The sequence below is a fragment of the Dromiciops gliroides genome, chromosome 3 (genome assembly GCF_019393635.1).
Source record: "Dromiciops gliroides isolate mDroGli1 chromosome 3, mDroGli1.pri, whole genome shotgun sequence".
In the NCBI taxonomy this organism is placed as follows: Eukaryota; Metazoa; Chordata; class Mammalia; order Microbiotheria; family Microbiotheriidae; genus Dromiciops; species Dromiciops gliroides.
Genome location: NC_057863.1, coordinates 514,154,319 through 514,175,668, shown reverse-complemented (window position 1 = coordinate 514,175,668; position 21,350 = coordinate 514,154,319). Strand labels below are relative to the sequence as shown.

The following is a 21,350-nucleotide window of genomic DNA, read 5'->3' as shown; positions in this document are numbered from 1 at the left end:
CATCATACTAATTCTAGATCAGAAGTTCTTAAAATTTTTTTGCATTTCCTTTTGCAGTATGACAAAACCTGTGGACTCTTTTTCAAAGTAATGTTTGTAAATGCACAAAATAAAAATAGCCAGAACTGCAAAGGAAACCAATTATATTGAAACAGTTATCAAAAAATGTTTCACAAAAGGACAAAGAAAAACCACAAGAACACAACACAAGAACTGCTGAAAGAGCTCAAGTTAGTTAGGCTGATTAGAGCAAAACAACAGAATTAGAAGAGAAGATAAAATAGGAAAGACAGATATAGTCAATCTAAAAAAATGGTCTGGAAATAACCAAGTTCATAGATCAAAGGTTAAGAACCTTGATCTAGTTCAAAGCTTCTTAAAAACCGTGGGTCACAACCCCATATGGAGTTACATAACTGAATGTGGGGAGTTGCAAAAATAAATAAATAAAAATTGGCAGTGCGTGTTTGATTTGTATAAAAATTTATCAGGCAAAAAGGGGTCATGAGTGGAAAAAGTTTAAGAAGCCCTAATCTAGTCCAACCCCTTCATTTCAGAGATAAGGAAAGTGAAGCCCACAAAGATTATCTGCCAAATATCACAAAAGAAGCAAGTTGCAGTGCCAGAAACTCACCCAAAGTCCTACTTCCAAATCTAGTGGGCTGCTCCTCATTTTCAGGTCCTGTCTCCCCTTCTCTTAGTAATTTCCCTCCCTTGTTCTACAGCATTGCCTAGATTACTGCTCCCTAAGGGCTTCCTGCTTTGTGTCCTAGACTCCCTTTCCACCCCCCTTTGCCTATTTTCTGTTTTCAGGATATTAGCAAACCACTTAGATAATCCTCAGAAGCAGAAGCAAAAAACTCCACCTGTACTCTGACAGACCAGGTAAATTATAAGTTCCAATGAAAGGATCTTAGCTTCAAAAAAGTACTAGGATTTCAGCAAGAGAACATAAATTCCCTTTTATCCAACTCACCTTTCCAGCTACAAACGGCATGTCACCCAAGCACAATCTGTAATGTGGCTGTACATGAAAATGGTTCCTAGGAGATTTCTAGGTTTAAAAAAAAAAAAAAAGAAAAAGGGCAATGAATCAATTATCCATTCATCAAGAATTTAGAGTTGTCTAAATTATATACGATTCACCTAAAATCATCCATTTTGCATTTCATAATATTCTCTATCTCTTGTTTGGTCATAAACTGTTCTCCTTTCCAAAGATCTGAGAGGTAAACTATTCCTTCCTCTTCTAATTTACCTATGGTATCACCTTTTATGTCTAAATCATGTACCCAATTTGACCTTATTTTAGTATAAGGTGTAAGATGTTGGTCTATGCCTAGTTTCTGCCATACTATCTTGCAGTTTTCCCAGCAGTTCCTATTCCAGAAGCTGTAGTCTTTGGGGTGATCAAACAATACATTACTAAAATCATTTACTACTGTGTCTCCTTCGCCTAACCTATTCCATTGATCCACTACTCTATTTCTTAGCCAGTACCAGATTGTTTTGATGACTACCGCTTTATAGTAAAGCTTCAGATTTGGTACAGCTAAACCACCTTCCTGTGCATTTTTTTTCATTATCTCCCTTGATATTCTTGACTTTTTGTTTTTCCAAATGAAGTTTGTTATTTTTTCTAGCTCTATAAAATAATTTTTAGGTAGTCTGATTGGTATGGCACTGAATAAATAAATTAATTTAGGTAGAATTGTCATTTTTATTATATTAGCTTGGCCTATCCATGAGCAATTGATATTTTTCCAATTATTTAGATCTGATTTGATTTGTGTGAAAAGTGTTTTGTAATTGTGTTCATAGAGTTCACAAGTATTTTACATGGTCTACCATTGCTTTATTTTATTTTGTTTGTTTGTTTTTTGAGGGGCAATGAGGGTTAGGTGACTTGCCCAGGGTCACACAGCTAGTAAGGGTCAAGTGTTTGAGGCTGGATTTGAACTCTGGTCCTCCTGAATCCAGGGCCAGTGCTTTATCCACTGTGCCACTTAGCTGCCCCCTGTCTAGTGTTACTTTAAATGGAATTTCTCTTTCTGTCTCTTGCTGCTGGACTTTGTTGGTCATATATAGAAATGCTGATGATTTATGTGGATTTATTTTATATTCTGCTACTCTGCTAAAGTTGTTAATTGTTTCAAGTAATTTTTGAGTTGATTCTCTAGGATTTTCTAAGTATACCATCATATCATCTGCAAAGAGTGATAGTTTTGTTTCTTCCTTGCCTATTCCAATTCCTTTAATTCCTTTTTCTTCCCTGATTGCTAAAGCTAACATTTCTAGTACAATATTAAATAATAGAGGTGATATTGGACATCCCTGTTTCACCCCTGATGCTACTGGGAAGGCCTCTAACTTATCTCCATTACATATAATGCTTGCTGATGGTTTTAGGTAAATACTGCTTATTATTTTAAGGAAAACACCTATTCCTAAGTTCTCTAGTGTTTTTATTAGGAATGGGTGCTGTATTTTGTCAAAAACGTTCTCTGCATCTACTGAAATAATCATATGATTTTAGTTAGTTTTCTTATTGATGTGGTTGATTATGTTAATAGTTTTCCTAATGTTGAACCAGCCCTGCATTCCTGGTATAAATCCCACCTGGTCATAGTGTATTATCCTGGTGATCACTTGCTGTAATCTCCTTGCTAATATCTTATTTAAGGTTTTTGCATCAATATTCATTAGAGAAATTGGTCTATAATTTTCTTTCTCTGTTTTGGCTCTGCCTGGTTTTGGTATCAGCACCATATTTGTGTCATAAAAGGAATTTGGTAAAACTCCTTCACCCATTTTTCCAAATAATTTGAATAATATTGGAATTAATTGTTCTTTAAATGTTTGGTAGAATTCATTTGTAAATCCATCTGGCCCTGGAGATTTTTTCTTAGGCAGTTCATTAATGGCTTGTTCAATTTCTTTTTCTGATATGGGCTTATTTAAGGATTTTATTTCCTCTTCAGTTAACCTGGGCAGTTTGTATTTTTGTAAATATTTATCCATTTCATTTAGATTGTCAAATTTATTGGCATACAGTTGGGCAAAATAGTTCTTAATTATTGCTTTAATTTCTACTTCATTGGTGGTGAAATAACCCCTTTTATTTTTGACACTGGTAATTTGGTTTTCTTCTTTCTTTTTTTAAATCTTAATGGTTTATCTATTTTATTGTTTTTTCATAAAACCAGCTCTTTGTTTTATTGATTAATTCTATAGTTTTCTTGCTTTCAATTTTATTAGTTTTTCCTTTAATTTTCAGGATTTCTAATTTTGTATTTAATTGGGGGATTTTTAATTTGTTCTTTTCCTAGCTTTTTAAGTTGAATGCTCAATTCATTGATCTCCTCTTTCTCTTTTTTATTGATGGATTTTTTGATTTATTTTTCATTTATTAGAGATATAAAATTTTCCCTAAGCACTGCTTTGGCTGAATTCCATGGATTTTGTATGTTGTCTCATTACTGTCATTGTCTTCGATGAAGTTATTGATTGTTTCTATGGTTTGTTGCTAGACCCACTCATTCTTTAGAATGAAATTATTTAGTTTCCAATTAATTTTCAGTCTACCTTTTCATGGCTCTATTTATTACATGTAATTTTTATTGCATCATGATCTGAGAAGGATGCATTTACTATTTCTGCCTTTCTACATTTGACTACGAGGTTTTTGTGCCCTAATACATGGTCAATTTTTGAATTTGTGCCATGTACTGCTGAGAAAAAGGTATATTCCTTTCTAACCCCATTCAGTTTTCTCCAGACATCTATCATATCTAACTTTTCTGACATTCTATTCACCTCTTTAACTTCTTTCTTATTTATTTTTTGGCTAGATTTATCTAATTCTGAGAGGGGGAGATTCAGATTTCCCACTAGTATAGTTTTGCTGTCTATTTCTTCTTGTAACTCATTCAACTCCTCTAAGAATTTAGATGCTAAACTGCTTGGTGCATACATGTTTAGTATTGATATTATACTTAATAATCTATAGTACCTTTTAGCAAGATGTAGTTTCCTTCCTTATCTCTTTTAATTAGATCTATTTTTGCCTTTGCTTTTGTCTGAGATAAGGATTGCTACCCCTGCTTTTTTGACTTCAGCTGAAGCATAATAAATTCTGCTCCAACCTTTTACCTTTATTCTGTGTGTATCTCTCTGCTTCAAATGTGTTTCTTGTAAACAGTATATTGTAGGATTCTGGTTTTTAATCCATACAATTCACCTAAAACCTGAGTTTATTCCTATTGGACAACTTGCTTCAGCTCTTTATTCACATGGCAGTCTAACATTTTAATGAACAATCAGTCAACAAATACTGCATCCTAACTAGAAAACTACACAGAAAGAGAAGACTGGTATCTACCTACTCTTGAAGGGGCAAAATAGACAAACAGACACACACACAACTCTTTAAGATTTCCAAAGTAATATAAATACAAATTAATGTAACGCTAATGAGTAAAAAGCTGCTGAGAAAATGAAAGTAAAGGAGTGAATGGAATTAAAAAAACTAAAAAATCTAGATGATAGTTATATAGACAACTATAATTAATAATCCATATTTTGATATTTTAAAAACAACATTTTAAGAGAAGCTGCAAAGTGTAATGGTCTTAGACTCAAGAAAACCTTTGTTCAAGTCCCAATTCAGATATCCCTCTAGGCTATGTGACCCTGGACAAGTGACTGATGAACAGCAGTACCCAAGGCAACAATCTAAGATTATAAGCTTCAGAGAAGGACACCTATCTGCAGTAGCTGATGAAATCAGATGTTTAGTTTAAAATGAAACAAAAAATCCACACCCTACCTCCTTTCAAAAACAAACAAACAACAACAACAAAAAACCCAACCAAACAAGGAAAAGGGAGACTGTGGGTATAAAATATTGCATTTTTTTAGCATGTTGGTTTTCACACCGCTTTTTTCTTATTTTCTTTTTGTTACAAAAGGTATATATTTTAAAATGAATGTGACATGGGAATAAAAGTTATCAATTAAACCTACTTTCTTTGTTTGTTTTGCAGGGCAATGGGGGTGACTTGCCCAAAGTCACACAGCTAGTAAGTGTCAAGTGTCTGAGACCAGATTTGAACTCAGGTCCTCCTGAATCCAGGGCTGGTGCTTTATCTACTGCGCCACCTAGCTGCCCCCAATTTTTTTTTAAGGAAAAAAAAAAGTAGTGATATTTGCTCTGTAACTTAGTCACCTGTCTTTTTAAAAGGTTCCATACACTTAAGTTTACTTAGAAAATCTTAGAGAATCAGCAAAGACTAAGTTGAGACAATTAATAGCATCACTAAAGTTGCAGACTACAAAACAAACCCTCGAAAACCAATAACATTTCTATATAATAATGACAAAATCCAAAAGACAATAATACAAGGGAAAATTCCATTGCAAATAATTTTTTAAATGCATAAAATAGGGGCGGCTAGATAGCACAGTGGATAAAGCACCGGCCCTGGATTCAGGAGTACCTGAGTTCAAATCCGGCCTAGGACATTTGACACTTACTAGCTTTGTGACCCTGAGCAAGTCACTTAACCCCCGTTGCCCCGCAAAACAAACAAACAAAAAAACAAAAACAAAAACAAAAAAGAGCATAAAATATCTAGACATAAATCTACCAAAGAATACCAAATATTTATACAGATTTAATTCAAAGTTGTTCATCAGTCCTTTAAGTTGTGTCCAAATCTTCATGACCCTATTTGGGGTTTTCTTGGCAGACATACCATTTCCTTCTCCAGTTCATTTTACAGATGAGGAACCCTGAGGCAAGCAGGGTTAAGTGACTTGCCCAGGATCGCAAAGCTAGTAAGTGTCTAAGGCTGGATTTGAACTCAGGGAGATGGGTCTGCCTGATTTCATGCTCAGCACTTTTTCCATTGCACCACTTAACTGCCCAATTCAATTTAAAAATGATCCATTAAATATAAAACAAACAACTTACACAGGTGAAAGTATATTTTAGTGCCATGGCTGTGCTGTGCAAATATACTAAAAAGGAAAATGATAGTTATCAAAGTTAACTTACAGTTTTAATACAAGAACCAATAAAACTAATAAAAGGATGTAGAGAATTTCATAAAATAAAAACAAAAATAATAAAAACCAGAAAATATAAAAACTTCAGCTTAGAGTAACACTTTACATCATATTGCACATATATTCTAAATTGGATATTTGTGACCTTAATTTTCAAGATCATACTATTGAAGAAATCAGAAAAGATTATATACCTTTCTTTTTAAATTAAAAAAATTATACTGTAATTCATCAGCAAAAACCCTTTTTCTCATTCTCCTTCACCCTAGCCCTAAATCCTAATGGAGAACAAAGGAAAAGCATTACAAACATGTATAGTCAATCAAAACAAATTTCCACACTGGTCATGTCCAAAAATTTTTTTGTCTATATTCTACACACTGATTCTTTTGTTTCTCTATCAAGCAGTTTCATCAACAGCTCTCTAGAATCATGGTTGTTCATTACACTGAGAAGAGTTCTTAATTCTTTGAAAGTTGTTTGCCATTTCCATATTATTGTCACTGAATAAACCATTTCCTGGTGCTGTTTCTGCATCTGTTCTCTCTGAAACACTTTCCTACATTATTTCTTCCAGTACAATAATGATCCATCACATTTGTATACCATAACTTAAACCAACACTCAGTCTGTCGATATTGCTTCAAATTATCATTCTTTGCCACCTCACAAATAGTTTTTACATTTGTATATAATTAATAGTTTATTTTCCTTAAACTAATCTCTCCCTTAATCTCTTAATCTTTCTAATTCCCCTATTTCCCCATTGAGCAAAATGAATTTGTGTTCCCAACTCTGTGTGAGTTGTTCACCCAATCTGTATTACTCCCTCCCGTTTATATAGATGTCTACTTTCCCACCCTGAGTATGAGACAATTTCCCGAAACCATCCTTTCCTTTCTTCCTAGTGTATTCTTCTTCCCTCTCTGTTTTAAAAATCATCAAAATACGTAACAGAGCTACTCTAAGGCCTTGAACAATTTGACTCTATGAACCTTGATGGCGATGTATCACCTCTGCATATTAGAATTTAAGAAGTTTATCCTTGCTTAGTACTTTATGATTGTTGGTTCATTTGTGTGTACCTTTTTTATTCTTAACTCTTGTGTTTTTTTTTCATAAAAGTATTTTATTATTTTCTAGTTACATGTAGAGATAGTTTTCAACATTTGTTTTTATAAGATTTCTAGTTTCAAATTTTTCTCCCTTCCTCCCCTCCCTACCCCCTACCCCTTCCCCAAGACAGCAAGAAATCTAATATAAGTTATATATGTACAATCACATTAAACATATTTCTGCATTAGTCATGCTGTGAAAGAAGAATCAGAACAAAAAGGAAAAACCTCAAAAAAGAAAAAAAAATAGAAATAGTATTGTTCAATCTGCATCTAGATTCGACAGTCTTTTTTTCTGGATCTGGAGAGCATTTTCCATTATGAGTCCTTTGGAACTATCTTGGACCACTGTATTGCCGAGAAGAGTCAAGTCTATCACAGTTGATCAACACACAATGTTGTTGATACTGTGTACAATGTTCTCCTGGTTCTGCTCATCTCACTCAGCATCACTTCATGTAAGTCCTTGAAGGTTTCTCTGAAATCTTCCTGCACATTGTTTCTTACAGCACAACAGTATTCCATTACATTCATATATCACAGCTTGTTCAGCCATTCCCTGATTGACGGGCATCCCTTCAATTTCCAATTCCTTGCCACCACAAAAAGAGTAGCTATAAATATTTTTGTACATGTGGGTCCTTTTCCCTTTTTAATGATCTCTTTGGGAAAGACCTAATAGTGGTACCACTGGGTCAAAGGGTATGCATAGCTTTTAAAAAAAATATTTAAAAAAGAGAAATTGGGGGCAGCTAGGTGGTGCAGTGGATAAAGCACCGGCCCTGGATTCAGGAGTTCCTGAGTTCAAATCCAGCCTCAGACATTTGACACTTACTAGCTGTGTGACTCTGGGCAAGTCACTTAACCCCCATTGCCCTGCAAAAAAAAAAAAAAAAAAGAAATTGGACAAGTAATAAATAAGCTCCTCTACGAAAAAGTTCCCAGGACTAGATCAATTCACAAGTGAATTCTACCAAACATTTAATTCCAATACTAAATAATCTATTTGAAAAAATAAACAAAGAAGGAATTCTACCAAATTCCTTTTAAGATGCAAATACAGTTCAATATTAGGAAAATTATCAGCATAATTGACTGTACCAATAACAAAAACAACTAAAATCATATAAATCTCTCAATAGATGTAGAAATTTTTTTTTACAAAAAACAATACTCATTCATATTAAAGACTTGAAAACATAAATGGAGCTTTCCTTAAAATGATAAATAGCATCTATCTAAATCCATCAGCAAGCTAGAAGCCTTCTCAAAAAGATCAGGGGTGAAGCAAAGATCCCCATTATTCAATACTGTAGTAGAAATGCTAGTTATAGCAATAAGAGAAGAAAAAATTTGAATTAGAATAGGCAATGAAGAAACAAAACCATCACTCTTTGCACATGATATAATGGTATAATGGTATATTTAGAGGATCTTCAAGTATACAATGGTGGTTGTCCTTTATTCCTGAAGAGGACTGAAATGACACCACCATGTTGGGGCCACAGTAAAATGTGTCCAGCTGTGACTGATCAGACCAGTATGAGCTTGGAAGGCTCTGGCAAAGCTTGGGCACAAATAGTCCATATGAATTATTTGTACACTATACACAGTAGTAAATGAGTATTGTAATCTAGCCTCTGATAAACTCAAGCATTCAATCTTTTGGGACAAGATCCCACTATCTGAAAAAAATTTCTGGGAAATTTAGAGAGCAGCTTGGCAGACACTAAGTATAGACCAACCTTTCACACTGTATACCAAGATAAGCTTATCTTTATCATAGAAATTTGCTTTCCCCCCTCCCCCCGCCCCAGTTTCCTGCTTTCCCTCTAATCTTGGCTGCATTTGTTTTGTTTATTCAACCCCTTTTTAATTTAATGTAACAAAAATTATCCATTTTATTTTATTTATTTATTTTTTAAGTGAGGCAATTGGGGTTAAGTGACTTGCCCAGGGTCACACAGCTGGTAAGTGTTAAGTGTCTGAGGCCAGATTTGAACTCAGGTACTCCTGACTCCAGGGCCAGTGCTCTATCCATTGCACCACCTAGCTGCCCCTTATCCATTTAATTTTAAACACAAAGGGTGACATTGTAAGCAAATTAGGGGAGCATTAGAAATTTTACTTGTCAGATCTATGTATGAGGCAAGAATTTATCTATTTATTTCTTTTTAAAATAATAAACATTTTCATTTAAAATTCTGAATTACAAATTTTATCCCTCTTTTCCCTCCTTCCTCCCTGAGGAGGTAAGCAATCAAATATAGGTTATACATGTGCAATTATGTAAAACATTACCATATCAGTCATTTTGTATAAAAAAAAAAACTTTTATTACATGAAACTAAAAAGCTTTTATACCAACAAAATTAATGTCCCTAGGATAAGGGAAAAATTAGTTGAATGGAAAAAAAATTTCTAAATTAAATTTGTTTGATAAAGTTTCAGTAACCAAGATATATAAAATAATTCACATAGAGAGAAACAATCAAATATATAAGTGATCAAAGAATATAAACAAAGTTCTCAAAAGAAGTGTAAACTATTAACCACCATGAGAAAATGCTCCAAATCACTAATCATTAAGTAAAATGCAAATCAAAACAACCCTGAAGCTTCTCCTCATATCCTAAAAAGCAAAGATGACGAAAGATGGGAATAGTCAGTGTTGGAAGGGTTGCATTGTTGGTAGAACTGTGAATTGGCAGAATCATTTTGAAAAGCAATTTGGAATTATCCAAATACAGTAATTAAATACCCATACCTTTTCATCCAATGATTCTATTACTAGGGTTATACCTGGAGGACACTGATAAGAAGTCGTCAAATATACAAAAATATTAATAGGAGCACTTTTTGTGACTGCAAAGAATTGGAAACAAAAGTAGATGACCATAAAGTGGGCAATAACTAAGCAAATTGTGGTATATCAATGGAACTACTGTGCTGAAAGAAATGATAAATGTGATGAATACAGAAAAGCTTGGAAAGATCTACCTGAACTGATGCACTAATTAAGCAGAGTCCAGAATAATATAAGCAATGACTGGGACAATGCAAAAAAAAAGAGCACCCCTGCCCCCAAGCAAATCAAGCAAGGTTTTAAAATTATCAAGAATAATAAACATGGCTCAAAGGAAGAGATGAAAAGATACACACCCAATTCCCAATCCCTTTGCAGAGATGGGAGGTCCACTGATGCATATATTTTTTGACTTTTATTTCTTCTTCTTTATCTTTAAAAAAAAAATGCTATTTGTTATATGGAATGGCTCTCTGAGAGGAGGAAGAACAATAGGGAAATTGTGGTGATGTAAAAAAAGAGACATGAATAAAAACACTTTTTAAAAAAATAAGGATTAATAAGGCCCCACATTACCTTGTCTGGCTGTTTTGTTTTCTTTTTCTTCATTCTTCTTACACTGGTAGAATACGATGGTATCTTTTCCTCAAACAACTGTCTATTTGTTTCTATTCCAGTCTGCAACTGGGAAATATAAAAGACTAGTTATTTTACAAAGAAAAGCAGGAAAAGTCAAATCTGTGACTTGCCAACCAAAACCCAGAAAAGTCATTGACAGTATCTAGGAATGAAAAAGAATCATCAGAATCATCTACTAAAATGGATCAAAGTCATAATTGTACTATTATAAACCTATACTCCAGTTATACCTGTTTGGCATCTTATTCCTAATTGGTATTATTGTTTTATTATCTACTCTTTTTTTCTTACTATTTTACTTATGGATACTTCAACTCTGTTAGTTTTAGTTGCAGTTCCTTTTATCAAACTGAGTTCTGAAATACAATAACTCAAAATATATCTTGGAGTATTTTCTCTTTCCAATGAATATAAAAGAAATGTCTTCATCTCTTGAAAATTCCATACAATTATGAAAACCATTTATTATATGTATCTCAAACAGGCAGCAAGAAAGAGGATAATGGGGGACGTGAGTGAATTTAGAAATTTTCCAGCTGGGCTTTCTCAAGATAACCTATCATTTAGGCCATTGGTTGTATCGAGACTACAATCTTCAATTAATTAAGACATTGATAAAATTATTACTCAATTAGATTAGGTTGGGAGGGAAGTTCAAAAGAGCAGTTGATGACCTATCAAAGTTAGGGCTCCTTAGTTCACAAGCATGAGTACAGTTGGGCTATAAGCATATTAAGGTGAAGGTAAGTCACAGAAAAACAGAATCTCAATTTCTGTAGAATGGAGCATAAGAGAAGGTAGCATGTTGAGACCAGGACTGGAATGAGGAAAGCCCAATTCAAATCCTGCAAGGGCAAGTCACTTAACCTTTCACTGTTCAAGGCAATTCCCTTAAGACAATCTTAAGTTGCTGTCAGTGAAGGACATTTTCCACTGCAACGAAATCAAAGTTAAAAAATAATTAAACTAAATTTTAAAAAGTGATGAAATCATTCTGCCAGCCAACAGGCAAATGTATTGGCAATGTGCCACAGGTAATCAATGAGTATATGTGCACTAAGTGAAAACTGGTCTTCCTGTTAGAGAAGATAAAGAGTTTAGAAGAATACTTTCCAGTTTATCAGGGAGGATGAAGTATTCACTCCATTTGCTGAGTATTTATTCCACATGCTAAGTACCAACTACTATGTATGCAAGGTGCTGGGTATACACAGGTGAACATAAAATAATTGGGGGGAGGAAGGATGGGAAGGGAAGGGAAGAGAGGATTCCCAGTAGGACAGATAAAAAGACTCAGGAGAAAATGAAGGAAAAAAAAATTCTCAAGAGACAGAGGGAAGTCCAAAACAGGCATATTATAAGAGGATTTTTGTTGTTTGCCCTCTTTGTCCTCGAAGAGGACCATGACAGATGTTATGACTGGCAATGAATTAGATTTAAGTGAGGAAGGGCTGTGCAACAAAGAGGATGGAAAGTGGAAAAATGATAGTGAGAAAACCAAGGAGAGTTCTGTGGAGAGTAGGCACTTAATACATGTCTGTTTATCTAAATTAAAGAAGGGCCTCTAAGCAGCTAGAGCAAATGCATGCAAAGTTCTTTCCACTGAGGATAAGTGTCAGTACAATCTAAAGACAAAGCAGTGTCTCTTTCTTCAGGGAAAGATGAGGAGGGATCCAGACAACACTGAGATTGAGAACATTCACTACTTACCCAAGGAAGAATAAAGACACCCTTTCTGGTGGCAAGTCAAAGCCACCGAGGAAGCCAAATGTGGACTTAAGGTAAGCAATCATGAAGTGTGCTATCTTCCCCAGTTGTCATTTGGATGGTGAGAGATAATCTCATATAAAACTTGAACACCTGGGGCTACTATACTTTTTTTTTTAAAGTGAGGCAATTGGGGTTGACTTGCCCAGGGTCACACAGCTAGTGTCTGAGGCCGGATTTGAACTCAGGTACTCCTCACTCCAGGGCCTGTGCTCTATCCACTGTGCCACCTAGCTGCCCCGACTAATGATCTCTTAGTTGTCAAATCCAGTGGCATCTTCTCAGTCCTCATCCTTCTTGACATCCCTGCAGCCTTTGACATTGTTGATCACCCTCTTCTTCTTGATACTCTGGGGCTGGTGCTCTATCCACTGTGCCACCTAGCTGCCCCTATACTTTTTAAATCATGCAGAAACTAATCGTTAATACTGCTGCAAGGAACTTGTAAAGACTCATTAAAGACTATGAAGATCAAGACCAGAAACTGAAGGATTTATGGGCACAGGTGGTTATTTTATTCACTCGTGTTGATTTAAAGAAGGAATTTCAGAACAGAAAGTAGGATGCATGAAGTGAATAACTGGCTAAGAAGTTAATATTAGAAGAAGAGTTAAGTTTTTCCATGTGCATGAAATCTGAAATTCCATTATCTGATCATAATCTGCTGTCAATTCCACCTCTCCCTCTTGCCTTGAGTCTCATTATGTTCTTAGTTCTCAGAATGTTCTCCAATCCCTCCAATTCAAGTATACATATAATTAATAACAATTCTATATAATATATTATTGTATTATCTTATATGATTCTCACAATACCTGAGATAAGTATTATTATTATGTCAATTTTACAGATGAGGAAACAAGCTGTCAGAGGTCTGTTACTTGCCTGGGGCCATCCAGTCAATAAGTGTTGGAGGCAGGATTTACAATCAGGTCTTTCTAGCACTCCATCTACTTTGAAACCTAACTACCCTAGGATGCCCAAACAATAAGAACACTTGATATTTATACAGCACTTTAAATCACATTATCCTATTGGAACATTAAACAAGGTGAAGATCAAAGAAGGGGAAATGGGGGACTATCATTGTGACCACATAACACAGATAACTAGGCTACCTGGAAGAAATAAGCGACAATTTTTTGATAAAAAAGATAAAGCTGGCAGATGTAAAGTGTAGCCATGATGGGGAACACTTCAACTAAATGGACATCTGCTGGAGCTTTCTCTCTGCTAAAATCAGAATAGCTAACAGATACTTAACATATAGATAATTGAATCCCTTGGAAAGTAGAGGAAAACACTGGGGAACTGCTATTTTGGAACTGATCCTAACTAGTAAAGTGAACTGATTTGGTGAAAGATACAATCAGAACCTTAGAGATTTTTTCTTCCTCTTATAATCCTGGGATTTGTAAAGATATTGAGAAAAAAATTAAAGAAACAAAAGTGTAAGATCAGAGGATGACAAATGTCAGTGTCCTACATAGCTCTGCAAATGATACCCGGAATGTTTTGCAGAGGAAAAGGAGGGATGGGGGTTCGTCCAAGATGGCTTCCTGAACAAAGGCAGGCAATCTAGTTCCCACCACCTTTTCAACAAAAAAATCCCAAAGAGAACTAGACTGAATAATAAAGAAATCCATTAAAAAAGTACAGCAACTGACTTCATCTACCCTAGAATAAAAAGCCAGTCAGAAGTCCACAGGCTTCAGCCAAGTGCACAGGACCAGCCAGAAAAGCCAGAACAGGCAAACCAGAGTGCAACCCCATGAAGGATCAGAAATAGAGTGAAAAACTTATAGTCTGCAAGGCCCTGTATTCTGAGGTAAAGTGTACTAGTTTTCCTTAAAAAGCCCATGTTGTCAGAAACCTTAGAACTGACCTAGATCAAAAGGCAAAGTGCCCACTAGGTCCTAAGCTATCTTCAGAGTTCCCTAAAGGTTGAAGGTCCAGTGCTTTGAAAGGCAAGAATACAGGATGGGGCTAACCCAAAGAGGTGGAGCTCAGTTCAGGAACTGTATAATCTCTTCAAAATTATCATAACTGACACAATATAATCTTTTTTCAATCCTTATTATCATTCTTAACCTTTCTGGATCCTTTGACAGTGTAGAGTACTATCTTCTCTTTTATAATCTCTTCTTTCCTGGTTTTCATGACTGGTTTTCTCCTAGTTCTTTCTGTCTGATCACTTTCAGTCTCCTTTGCTAGATCTTCCTCCAAGTCATGCTCACTAGACCATTGGGGAAGAAAAAATAATTAGACCTACTTTGGACTGAACATGTCCAAAATAGCATTAATTATTTTTCTGCCCTATATGCTCCCCTTTCCCCAAATTTCCCTATTAATTGCATCCTTCCAGTCCCCCAGGCTTTCAATCTCGATGTTATCCTTGACCCCATTCACTTACTCCACATATCCAACCTGTTGCTAAGTTTTTCCCCTTCTTTCTACTGACATTGCCACCATCATGGAACAGGCCCTCATCCCCTCATGCTCTAACTACTGCAATAACTTTCTAACTGGTCTACCTGCCTCAAGTCTCCCCAGTCCAATCCATCTGCCATACAGCTGCCAAACTGATTTTCCTAAAGGCCAACTCTGATCATGCCAACTCCTTCTATAAACTCCAGTGGCTTCCTATTACCTCTGGGATCAAATATAAATTCCTCTGCATTTAAAAACTGTCACATCTTTCCAGACTTTCTGGTCTTTATCCATTCCCAGTCCTCTAACATTTAATGATTCTGGTCTTCTTGCTATTCCCGGCACATGACACACCATATCTTTTATATCTCTGTGCCTTTTCACTGATTATCTCTCATACCTGGAATTCTCTTTCTCATTACCTCTGCCTCCTGGCTTCAAGACTCAGCTTAAATCCTCCTCATGAAGGAGGTCTTTTCTTGTTTCCAGATTCCAATGGTGTATCCTAAAGGAGAAATTAAAAGGAAAGGAAAAGAACTAGAAACTAAGAGGGTGCCCATCAATTGAAGAAGAACTGGACACATATGGTATATGAATGTAATGGAATATTGTTGTCTTGTAGGAAAAGATGAAAGAAGTTTTCAGAGAATCTCAAGAAAACTTATATAAACCGATACAAAGTCAAGTGAGCAGAAATAGAACAATTTATACTGGAACAACAACATGGTAAAGAAAAACAACTTTGAAAGACTTAAGATCTTTGGTCATAGCAATGATCAAACATAAATCCAGATGATGATGAAGCATGCCACCCTTATCTGGACAAAAGAGGTGCCATCTCAAGGTGCAGAAGGACATTTTCAGACAGGCGCCTATCCTAGCTGGGTGGTGCAGTGGATAGAGCACTGGGACCGGAGTAAGGAAAACCTGAATTCAAATCTGGTCAGACTCATACTGTGTGATCTTAGGCCAGTCACTTAACTGCTGTTTGCTTCAGTTTCCTGAAGTGTAAAATGGTAAAAAGAATAGTACCTACCTCACAGGGCTGTTGTGAGGACTGAATGAAATAATATTTGTAAAGCTTACCATGGTGACAGGCACATGACAAGTGCTTAATAAATGCTTGTTTCCTTCCTGTATAGATTTGTTTTGCTTACTTGTTAGAAGAATGTCTTTTTTCTTTTGTAACGGGAAGGGAGGGATAGATGGGAGATGTTTGTGTGGGGAGGGGGATAAAGGGAACAATCAACAATAGTGATAGCCATCCAAAAAATATGAAAGTGTGTCACTGAAAATTTTTTTTAAAAAATGCACAGAACAGAAGTATACATAGACAAGCAAGACTGCTTTGAAAGTAATGTTACTAGCTGCGTGACCCTGGGCAAGTCACTTAACCCTCATTGCCACGAGGGGGGGGAGAAAAAGTAATGTGTTGAATTTACTATATACTTAAAAAAAGCTTATGGTTTCATATACAATCCTCTTTTGTGTTTTACTATACTATATACATGGAAATACTTTCTTTGTGTTTAAGTTTAGAATAAAGTGTTTTTTTTAAATGGTCTGAAGAAAAGGAAAAAGGTAGGATACGGAAGCTTCATCTACTAAATAGATTGCAGCTCTCTAAGTTAACTAAGTCAATGGTTCAAGGCCTTTAATAAATGGCTAAATCTGGCTGCTGAGTTAGACCAGGCTACAAACCCCTTGAGAGCTCACCCCCAGATCCAGGTGAAAACAAAAATACAGCAAGGAATTGGCTAGGATGGATGAGACAGACTGCTCTTCCAGTCAGTTTTTTGTATGATATCTCATGTGGCCAATTTTCCTTTGCCCAGAGGTAGACTCTGGCCATGTTCTTAGAAGGCTTGTTAGAAAATTACTCCCTATAAAATTTTTATGGTCTTATGAAGGAGGAAGATAATATTCTAACAGCTCAGACATCTGAGGACAACGAATCTAAGAAAGGCCAGAAGGTGGCCCAAGAAGGGTCTTGGAAAGTTCTTGAAAAAGTTCTTTTTTAAAAAGTGCCTAAAATATAATGGTTATGTTGTTACTAACTGGTACATTTAAAGGGACAAACCTAATACAAAGTTATATTATTTCAGCAAAAATTATTTATAAGTACATGCCAAAGCAGTGTTTTAGTATCGTTATTGAAGTATTGCCTATCTCTTTATTTCAGACAACTACAGATATTATAAATTAAAAAGCCAACTAATCATTCTTTATGGTCTAATTAGGCTAAAAAAGATCTGAATTATGTACTCTGACTGTGTACATAACTTTTCCACAATGATCCACATTAGGTTGTTCTTAGTATGTTATTCTTGCAATTATAAGTAATGACCCTACTATAGGAGACAATTGTTCTAGTGTCTTTTAGACAAGTTGTAGCACTTACCTAAGTATAAATATGATTTTTAAACAAAGAAGAGTAAAACCTACTTTTTAAAAAAATTTTAGATACCTGGGCTGCTCTTTCTTGCATACGTTTCCTTTCCTGTTCTTCTTGACGGAGTTTTAATTCCAGTTCTTGCATTTTTTTCTAGTAATGAGGACAAAAGGATTAATAACGAAGCAAAAAAAAATTTTCTGAAAAAGGTAAATATGTGGCCAAAATAAAGTCAGAACCTGGGATCTCAGTATTATTGGAAATGAGCAATAACCAAAAAACCAAGGGAAAACTTTGTTACACTTTTTAAAGTACCAACTTTTAAAAGAGCTAAAAAGGTTTCTCCCAATGGTCTCAGAAAATAAATCCTCAACTAGGGTTACAAAATTATTTTTTGATTTTCCTATGCCCAAGTATTTTCTTCTATTAAGATCCTTTAGATTTATTTGAGTAAAGAAGAATACTTGGTAATATCCTTTTTCAAACAAAGAAATTTTATCTTAATGAATATAAAGTCATTGGCTGACCTCTGCAAGAGCCTGCATGGCAGTAAGTTTGTTATATTCCTGCTCAAGAATATCCAGTTTTTCAAGTTGGTTCTCAACATGCGTGTGGCCCTGCTGCTGGTCTCTCTCTATCGAATTCTAGAAAGAATGTCAGAAAAACAAAAATCAAAGAAAATTGAAAATGTGACCATTAAAACACAGAAATAAATATATGTGAATGTTTTATAAAATACAATGTAAGTTTAGCAAAAAGTTAACTATACGTTTCTAATTCAAAGATAATTTTGACTGTAGGTAAACAACCAGTAACAAGATGAAAATGTGGTTTTCATTTAATACATTATAACATAATGGTGGAATGCCATCTTTACTGAAAACCTGTTCCAAAGGGCAAGGTTATGTCTATGTGCTGACAGATGACAGGATAAATGATGCTATGATGCATCTTCAATGAATTCTTTAACAAAAAACAGTATAGAACATATGCTTACAATAGTTTTTCTCCACACAAATCAATATCTCTAGGACATTTTTGTTTTGGTTATTTACTATTCTTCATAAAAAATATATGAAAGAAATGTATAACCTCTTTTTCATGCTAAGTTTTCAGAGAGCTATTAGAACAGTTGCTATCTCATTAATCTTCCTAAAACACTGGGTTTAAAAAAATATAATTACTCTACTCTTCAAGTATCTTCCAGTGGCGACCTATATTACTTAATAGATTAAATCCAACATCCTAAAACTAGTCTTAAATCCATCAACCCTACTCTTGCCTTTTCAACTTGATTTCTCACTACTCTCTAGTGAGAATACATACTACTCTACTCTACTCCTACATTTATGGATTTGATTTGATCATTTTGTCACTTTCTCTTGGAACACACTCCCACTGTTTCCTACTTTAAGGGCAATACCAGTATCTACAAGAGGGAGAGAGAAGAGAGAAAGAGAGAGAGAGAGAGACAGACAGACAGACAGACAGACACAGAGACACACACACACACACACACACACACACACACACACACACACACACACGGTATGCATACTGCACGGCACATAGTAGGTGCTTAATAAATACTTGTTGAATCTGAATAATGGGAAAACCTCTCCCAAAGTCAATCCTTAACAGAAGTATCCTCAATTTGGGGGTGGGGGAGATGGTAGAGGGAAATCTTTTATAATATTTATAGGCTCTCTTAGAGAGAACATGCTTAATGAAAGGTTACTGAATACGCTTCCCCTTTTTTCAGCATATGTGGCACATCACTCTAAACCCAATTAAAATGAAAACCAAAAGATCCACCATTCTCGACCTAATTAGTTTTGTTTTAAAACATGTACCTCCCTCCAATTCACATAGTTTTGTAAGATTATGTGAAAAAATAACTAGTTTCACCTTTAAAATTTGTTGAACAGGTCCCTACTATTACCTACTATGTTAAGAACTTGGAACACAAGGAAATATAAAACCAGACATGGATGAACCACAAAGACTATAGAATCTATATATACACAAAAGTAAATAACAGTATATTACCTAGAAAAGATGACCCAGGAAAGATAGGGCTACCCTGGAAATTAAGCACTTTCCTATGACCATTTAATTTTGGGACAATTATCCAAAATGGGCAATTCTAGTAACATGAAATTGGAAACTTTTTTGTACAAACAAAATCAATTAAATTAGAAGGTATACAGTTAACTAAGGGGAAAAAAATCTTTGCAGCAAGGTCCTTTGATAAAGGTCAGATATTCAAGATATCTGGAAAATTGAAATAAATGTATAAGGAAAAAAAATTCTCTATCAGACAAATGGTCAAAGACCCTGAACAGAAATAATCAAACAATATGAACAGGTAGTTTTCAAAAGAAGAATTACAAAATTTATCAACTACATGAAAAATGTTCCACATCACAATAAGAAAATTGCAAATTTAAACAATTTTGAGGCTTAACCTGTACTCATCATATTGGCAAAAATGCAAAAAAAAAAAAAAAAGCATACTGGTTGGAGGAACTGTTGGAGAAACAGGGACACTATGAGAGTTGGAATAATGCCCCCTGCTGGGAGGAACATTTTGTGAGCTCTGGGTTGAAGATTATCTAGGTCAGAAGTAATCAAACACATGGCCTGCATGCTGAATAGGGCCCACAACATTACTGAGTGCAGCTTGAACCAGATTAAAATGTAACTGGGAAATATTTAACAAAATAAATGAAAATACAATAAAACATCGTATTTCATCTTCAAAATAAGTCAATATGAAGCCTACAAAGATCCTTCTGTGCAGTTTAGTGGCTGTCATTTCTATCTGAATCTGACTACTGATCTAGGTGGTCAACATTATGATATGCTACAAAAAGGTGAGGGAGGATGAGATTGTGAAAAGGCCATCAGAACTGGTAATTAAGAAATTACTGGGAAATTTGGAGAGAGGAGTTTGAGTTATCAAGTCAGAAGCCATATTTGCAAAGGACTGAGAAACAAGTGAGAGGAGAGGCAACAAGTATAGACAGCTTAGGAGTTTGGTTTTTAAAGGAGATATGAAAACAGCAGGGTCTAGTGGCCTTGTATGTACACATATATGTATGTGCCTGGGGGTGGGGCATGTGTTTTATATAGGTAGCAAGGAAAGAAATAATAGTCTTAAGATTGGGAGGGCAGAGAAATGAGTGTGACAAATTCTGCTAAAGAATTAGGGAAGGGGGCAGCTAGCTAGGTGGCACAGTGGATAAAGCACCAGCCCTGGATTCAGGAGGTCCTGAATTCAAATCCAGCCTCAGACACTTGACATTTACTAGCTGTGTAACCCTGGGCAAGTCACTCAATCCTCACTGCCCCACAAAAAGAAACAAACAAAAAGAATTAGGGAAGAACAAAGTAAATTGCAAAGCCTATAATCTGTGGAATCCAGAAAATATTTTTCTAAAGAAATGGTTGCTCCTTAATTTGAACTGTCCCTGTGCTTTTTGAAATACCTTTTCTTTCCCATCCCACACCTTGAACTGACTATTCAAATTTTTTTTTTATTTTTCAACCCCAAGCTCAACTGCCTCTTTCCTCCATACCAACAAAGAATCTTTCCCTTCTCAAAATTCTCTTAGTTTTACAATATTTTTAGGATAAATATTATTTAAAGTATTAATTTACTATATTTTATCTAAATTATTTACAGATATCTTAGACGTCCCTCTTACCAGATTTTACTTTTAAGAGCAAGAACTACTTCTTTGTATATCCCTTAGTGCTTGAGCATTGCAAGTGCTCAATGTTTGTTGTGTTGCAATGAATAAAAACGAAATTCTTTAGTCTGACTTTCATAATGCATTGGATAAAAGTAAAATTTCTTAGTCAATCATTCAAGGGCCTCCATTATCTGATCCTAATCTATTTTCCCTACAGTCTCCGACCTAAGCACTCCATTTTAACAGAACAGTTTCTCCACTGTTCCTGTTAACATGTCACACTCAGTTCTGCCTTGATGTCTTTACTGTGTGCTCCCCATGTTGTCTTCTCTACCTGCTTTTCACTAATTTAAGACCAAATTCCATGAAACTTTCATTATTCTAGTACTCTCTTCTTCCAAACTGGTAATATTTGCTTGCTTCTGTAGATGTTC

At 35.2% G+C, this 21,350-nt stretch overlaps 1 protein-coding gene across 2 annotated transcripts in view; it reads right to left on the bottom strand.

Moving 5' to 3' along the window:
* The window catches only part of CEP57 (centrosomal protein 57), a 62,504-nt gene that overhangs the window by 6,858 nt on the left and 34,296 nt on the right, over positions 1-21,350 (bottom strand). For both annotated transcript variants that reach the window (XM_043996659.1, XM_043996658.1), the window contains exons 5-8: positions 17,746-17,862; positions 17,294-17,371; positions 10,567-10,674; positions 977-1,054 (exon numbers count right to left, since the gene is read on the bottom strand). In XM_043996659.1, coding sequence (XP_043852594.1) covers positions 977-1,054; positions 10,567-10,674; positions 17,294-17,371; positions 17,746-17,862 — 381 coding nt within the window. The remainder of the gene's footprint in view (positions 1-976; positions 1,055-10,566; positions 10,675-17,293; positions 17,372-17,745; positions 17,863-21,350) is intronic.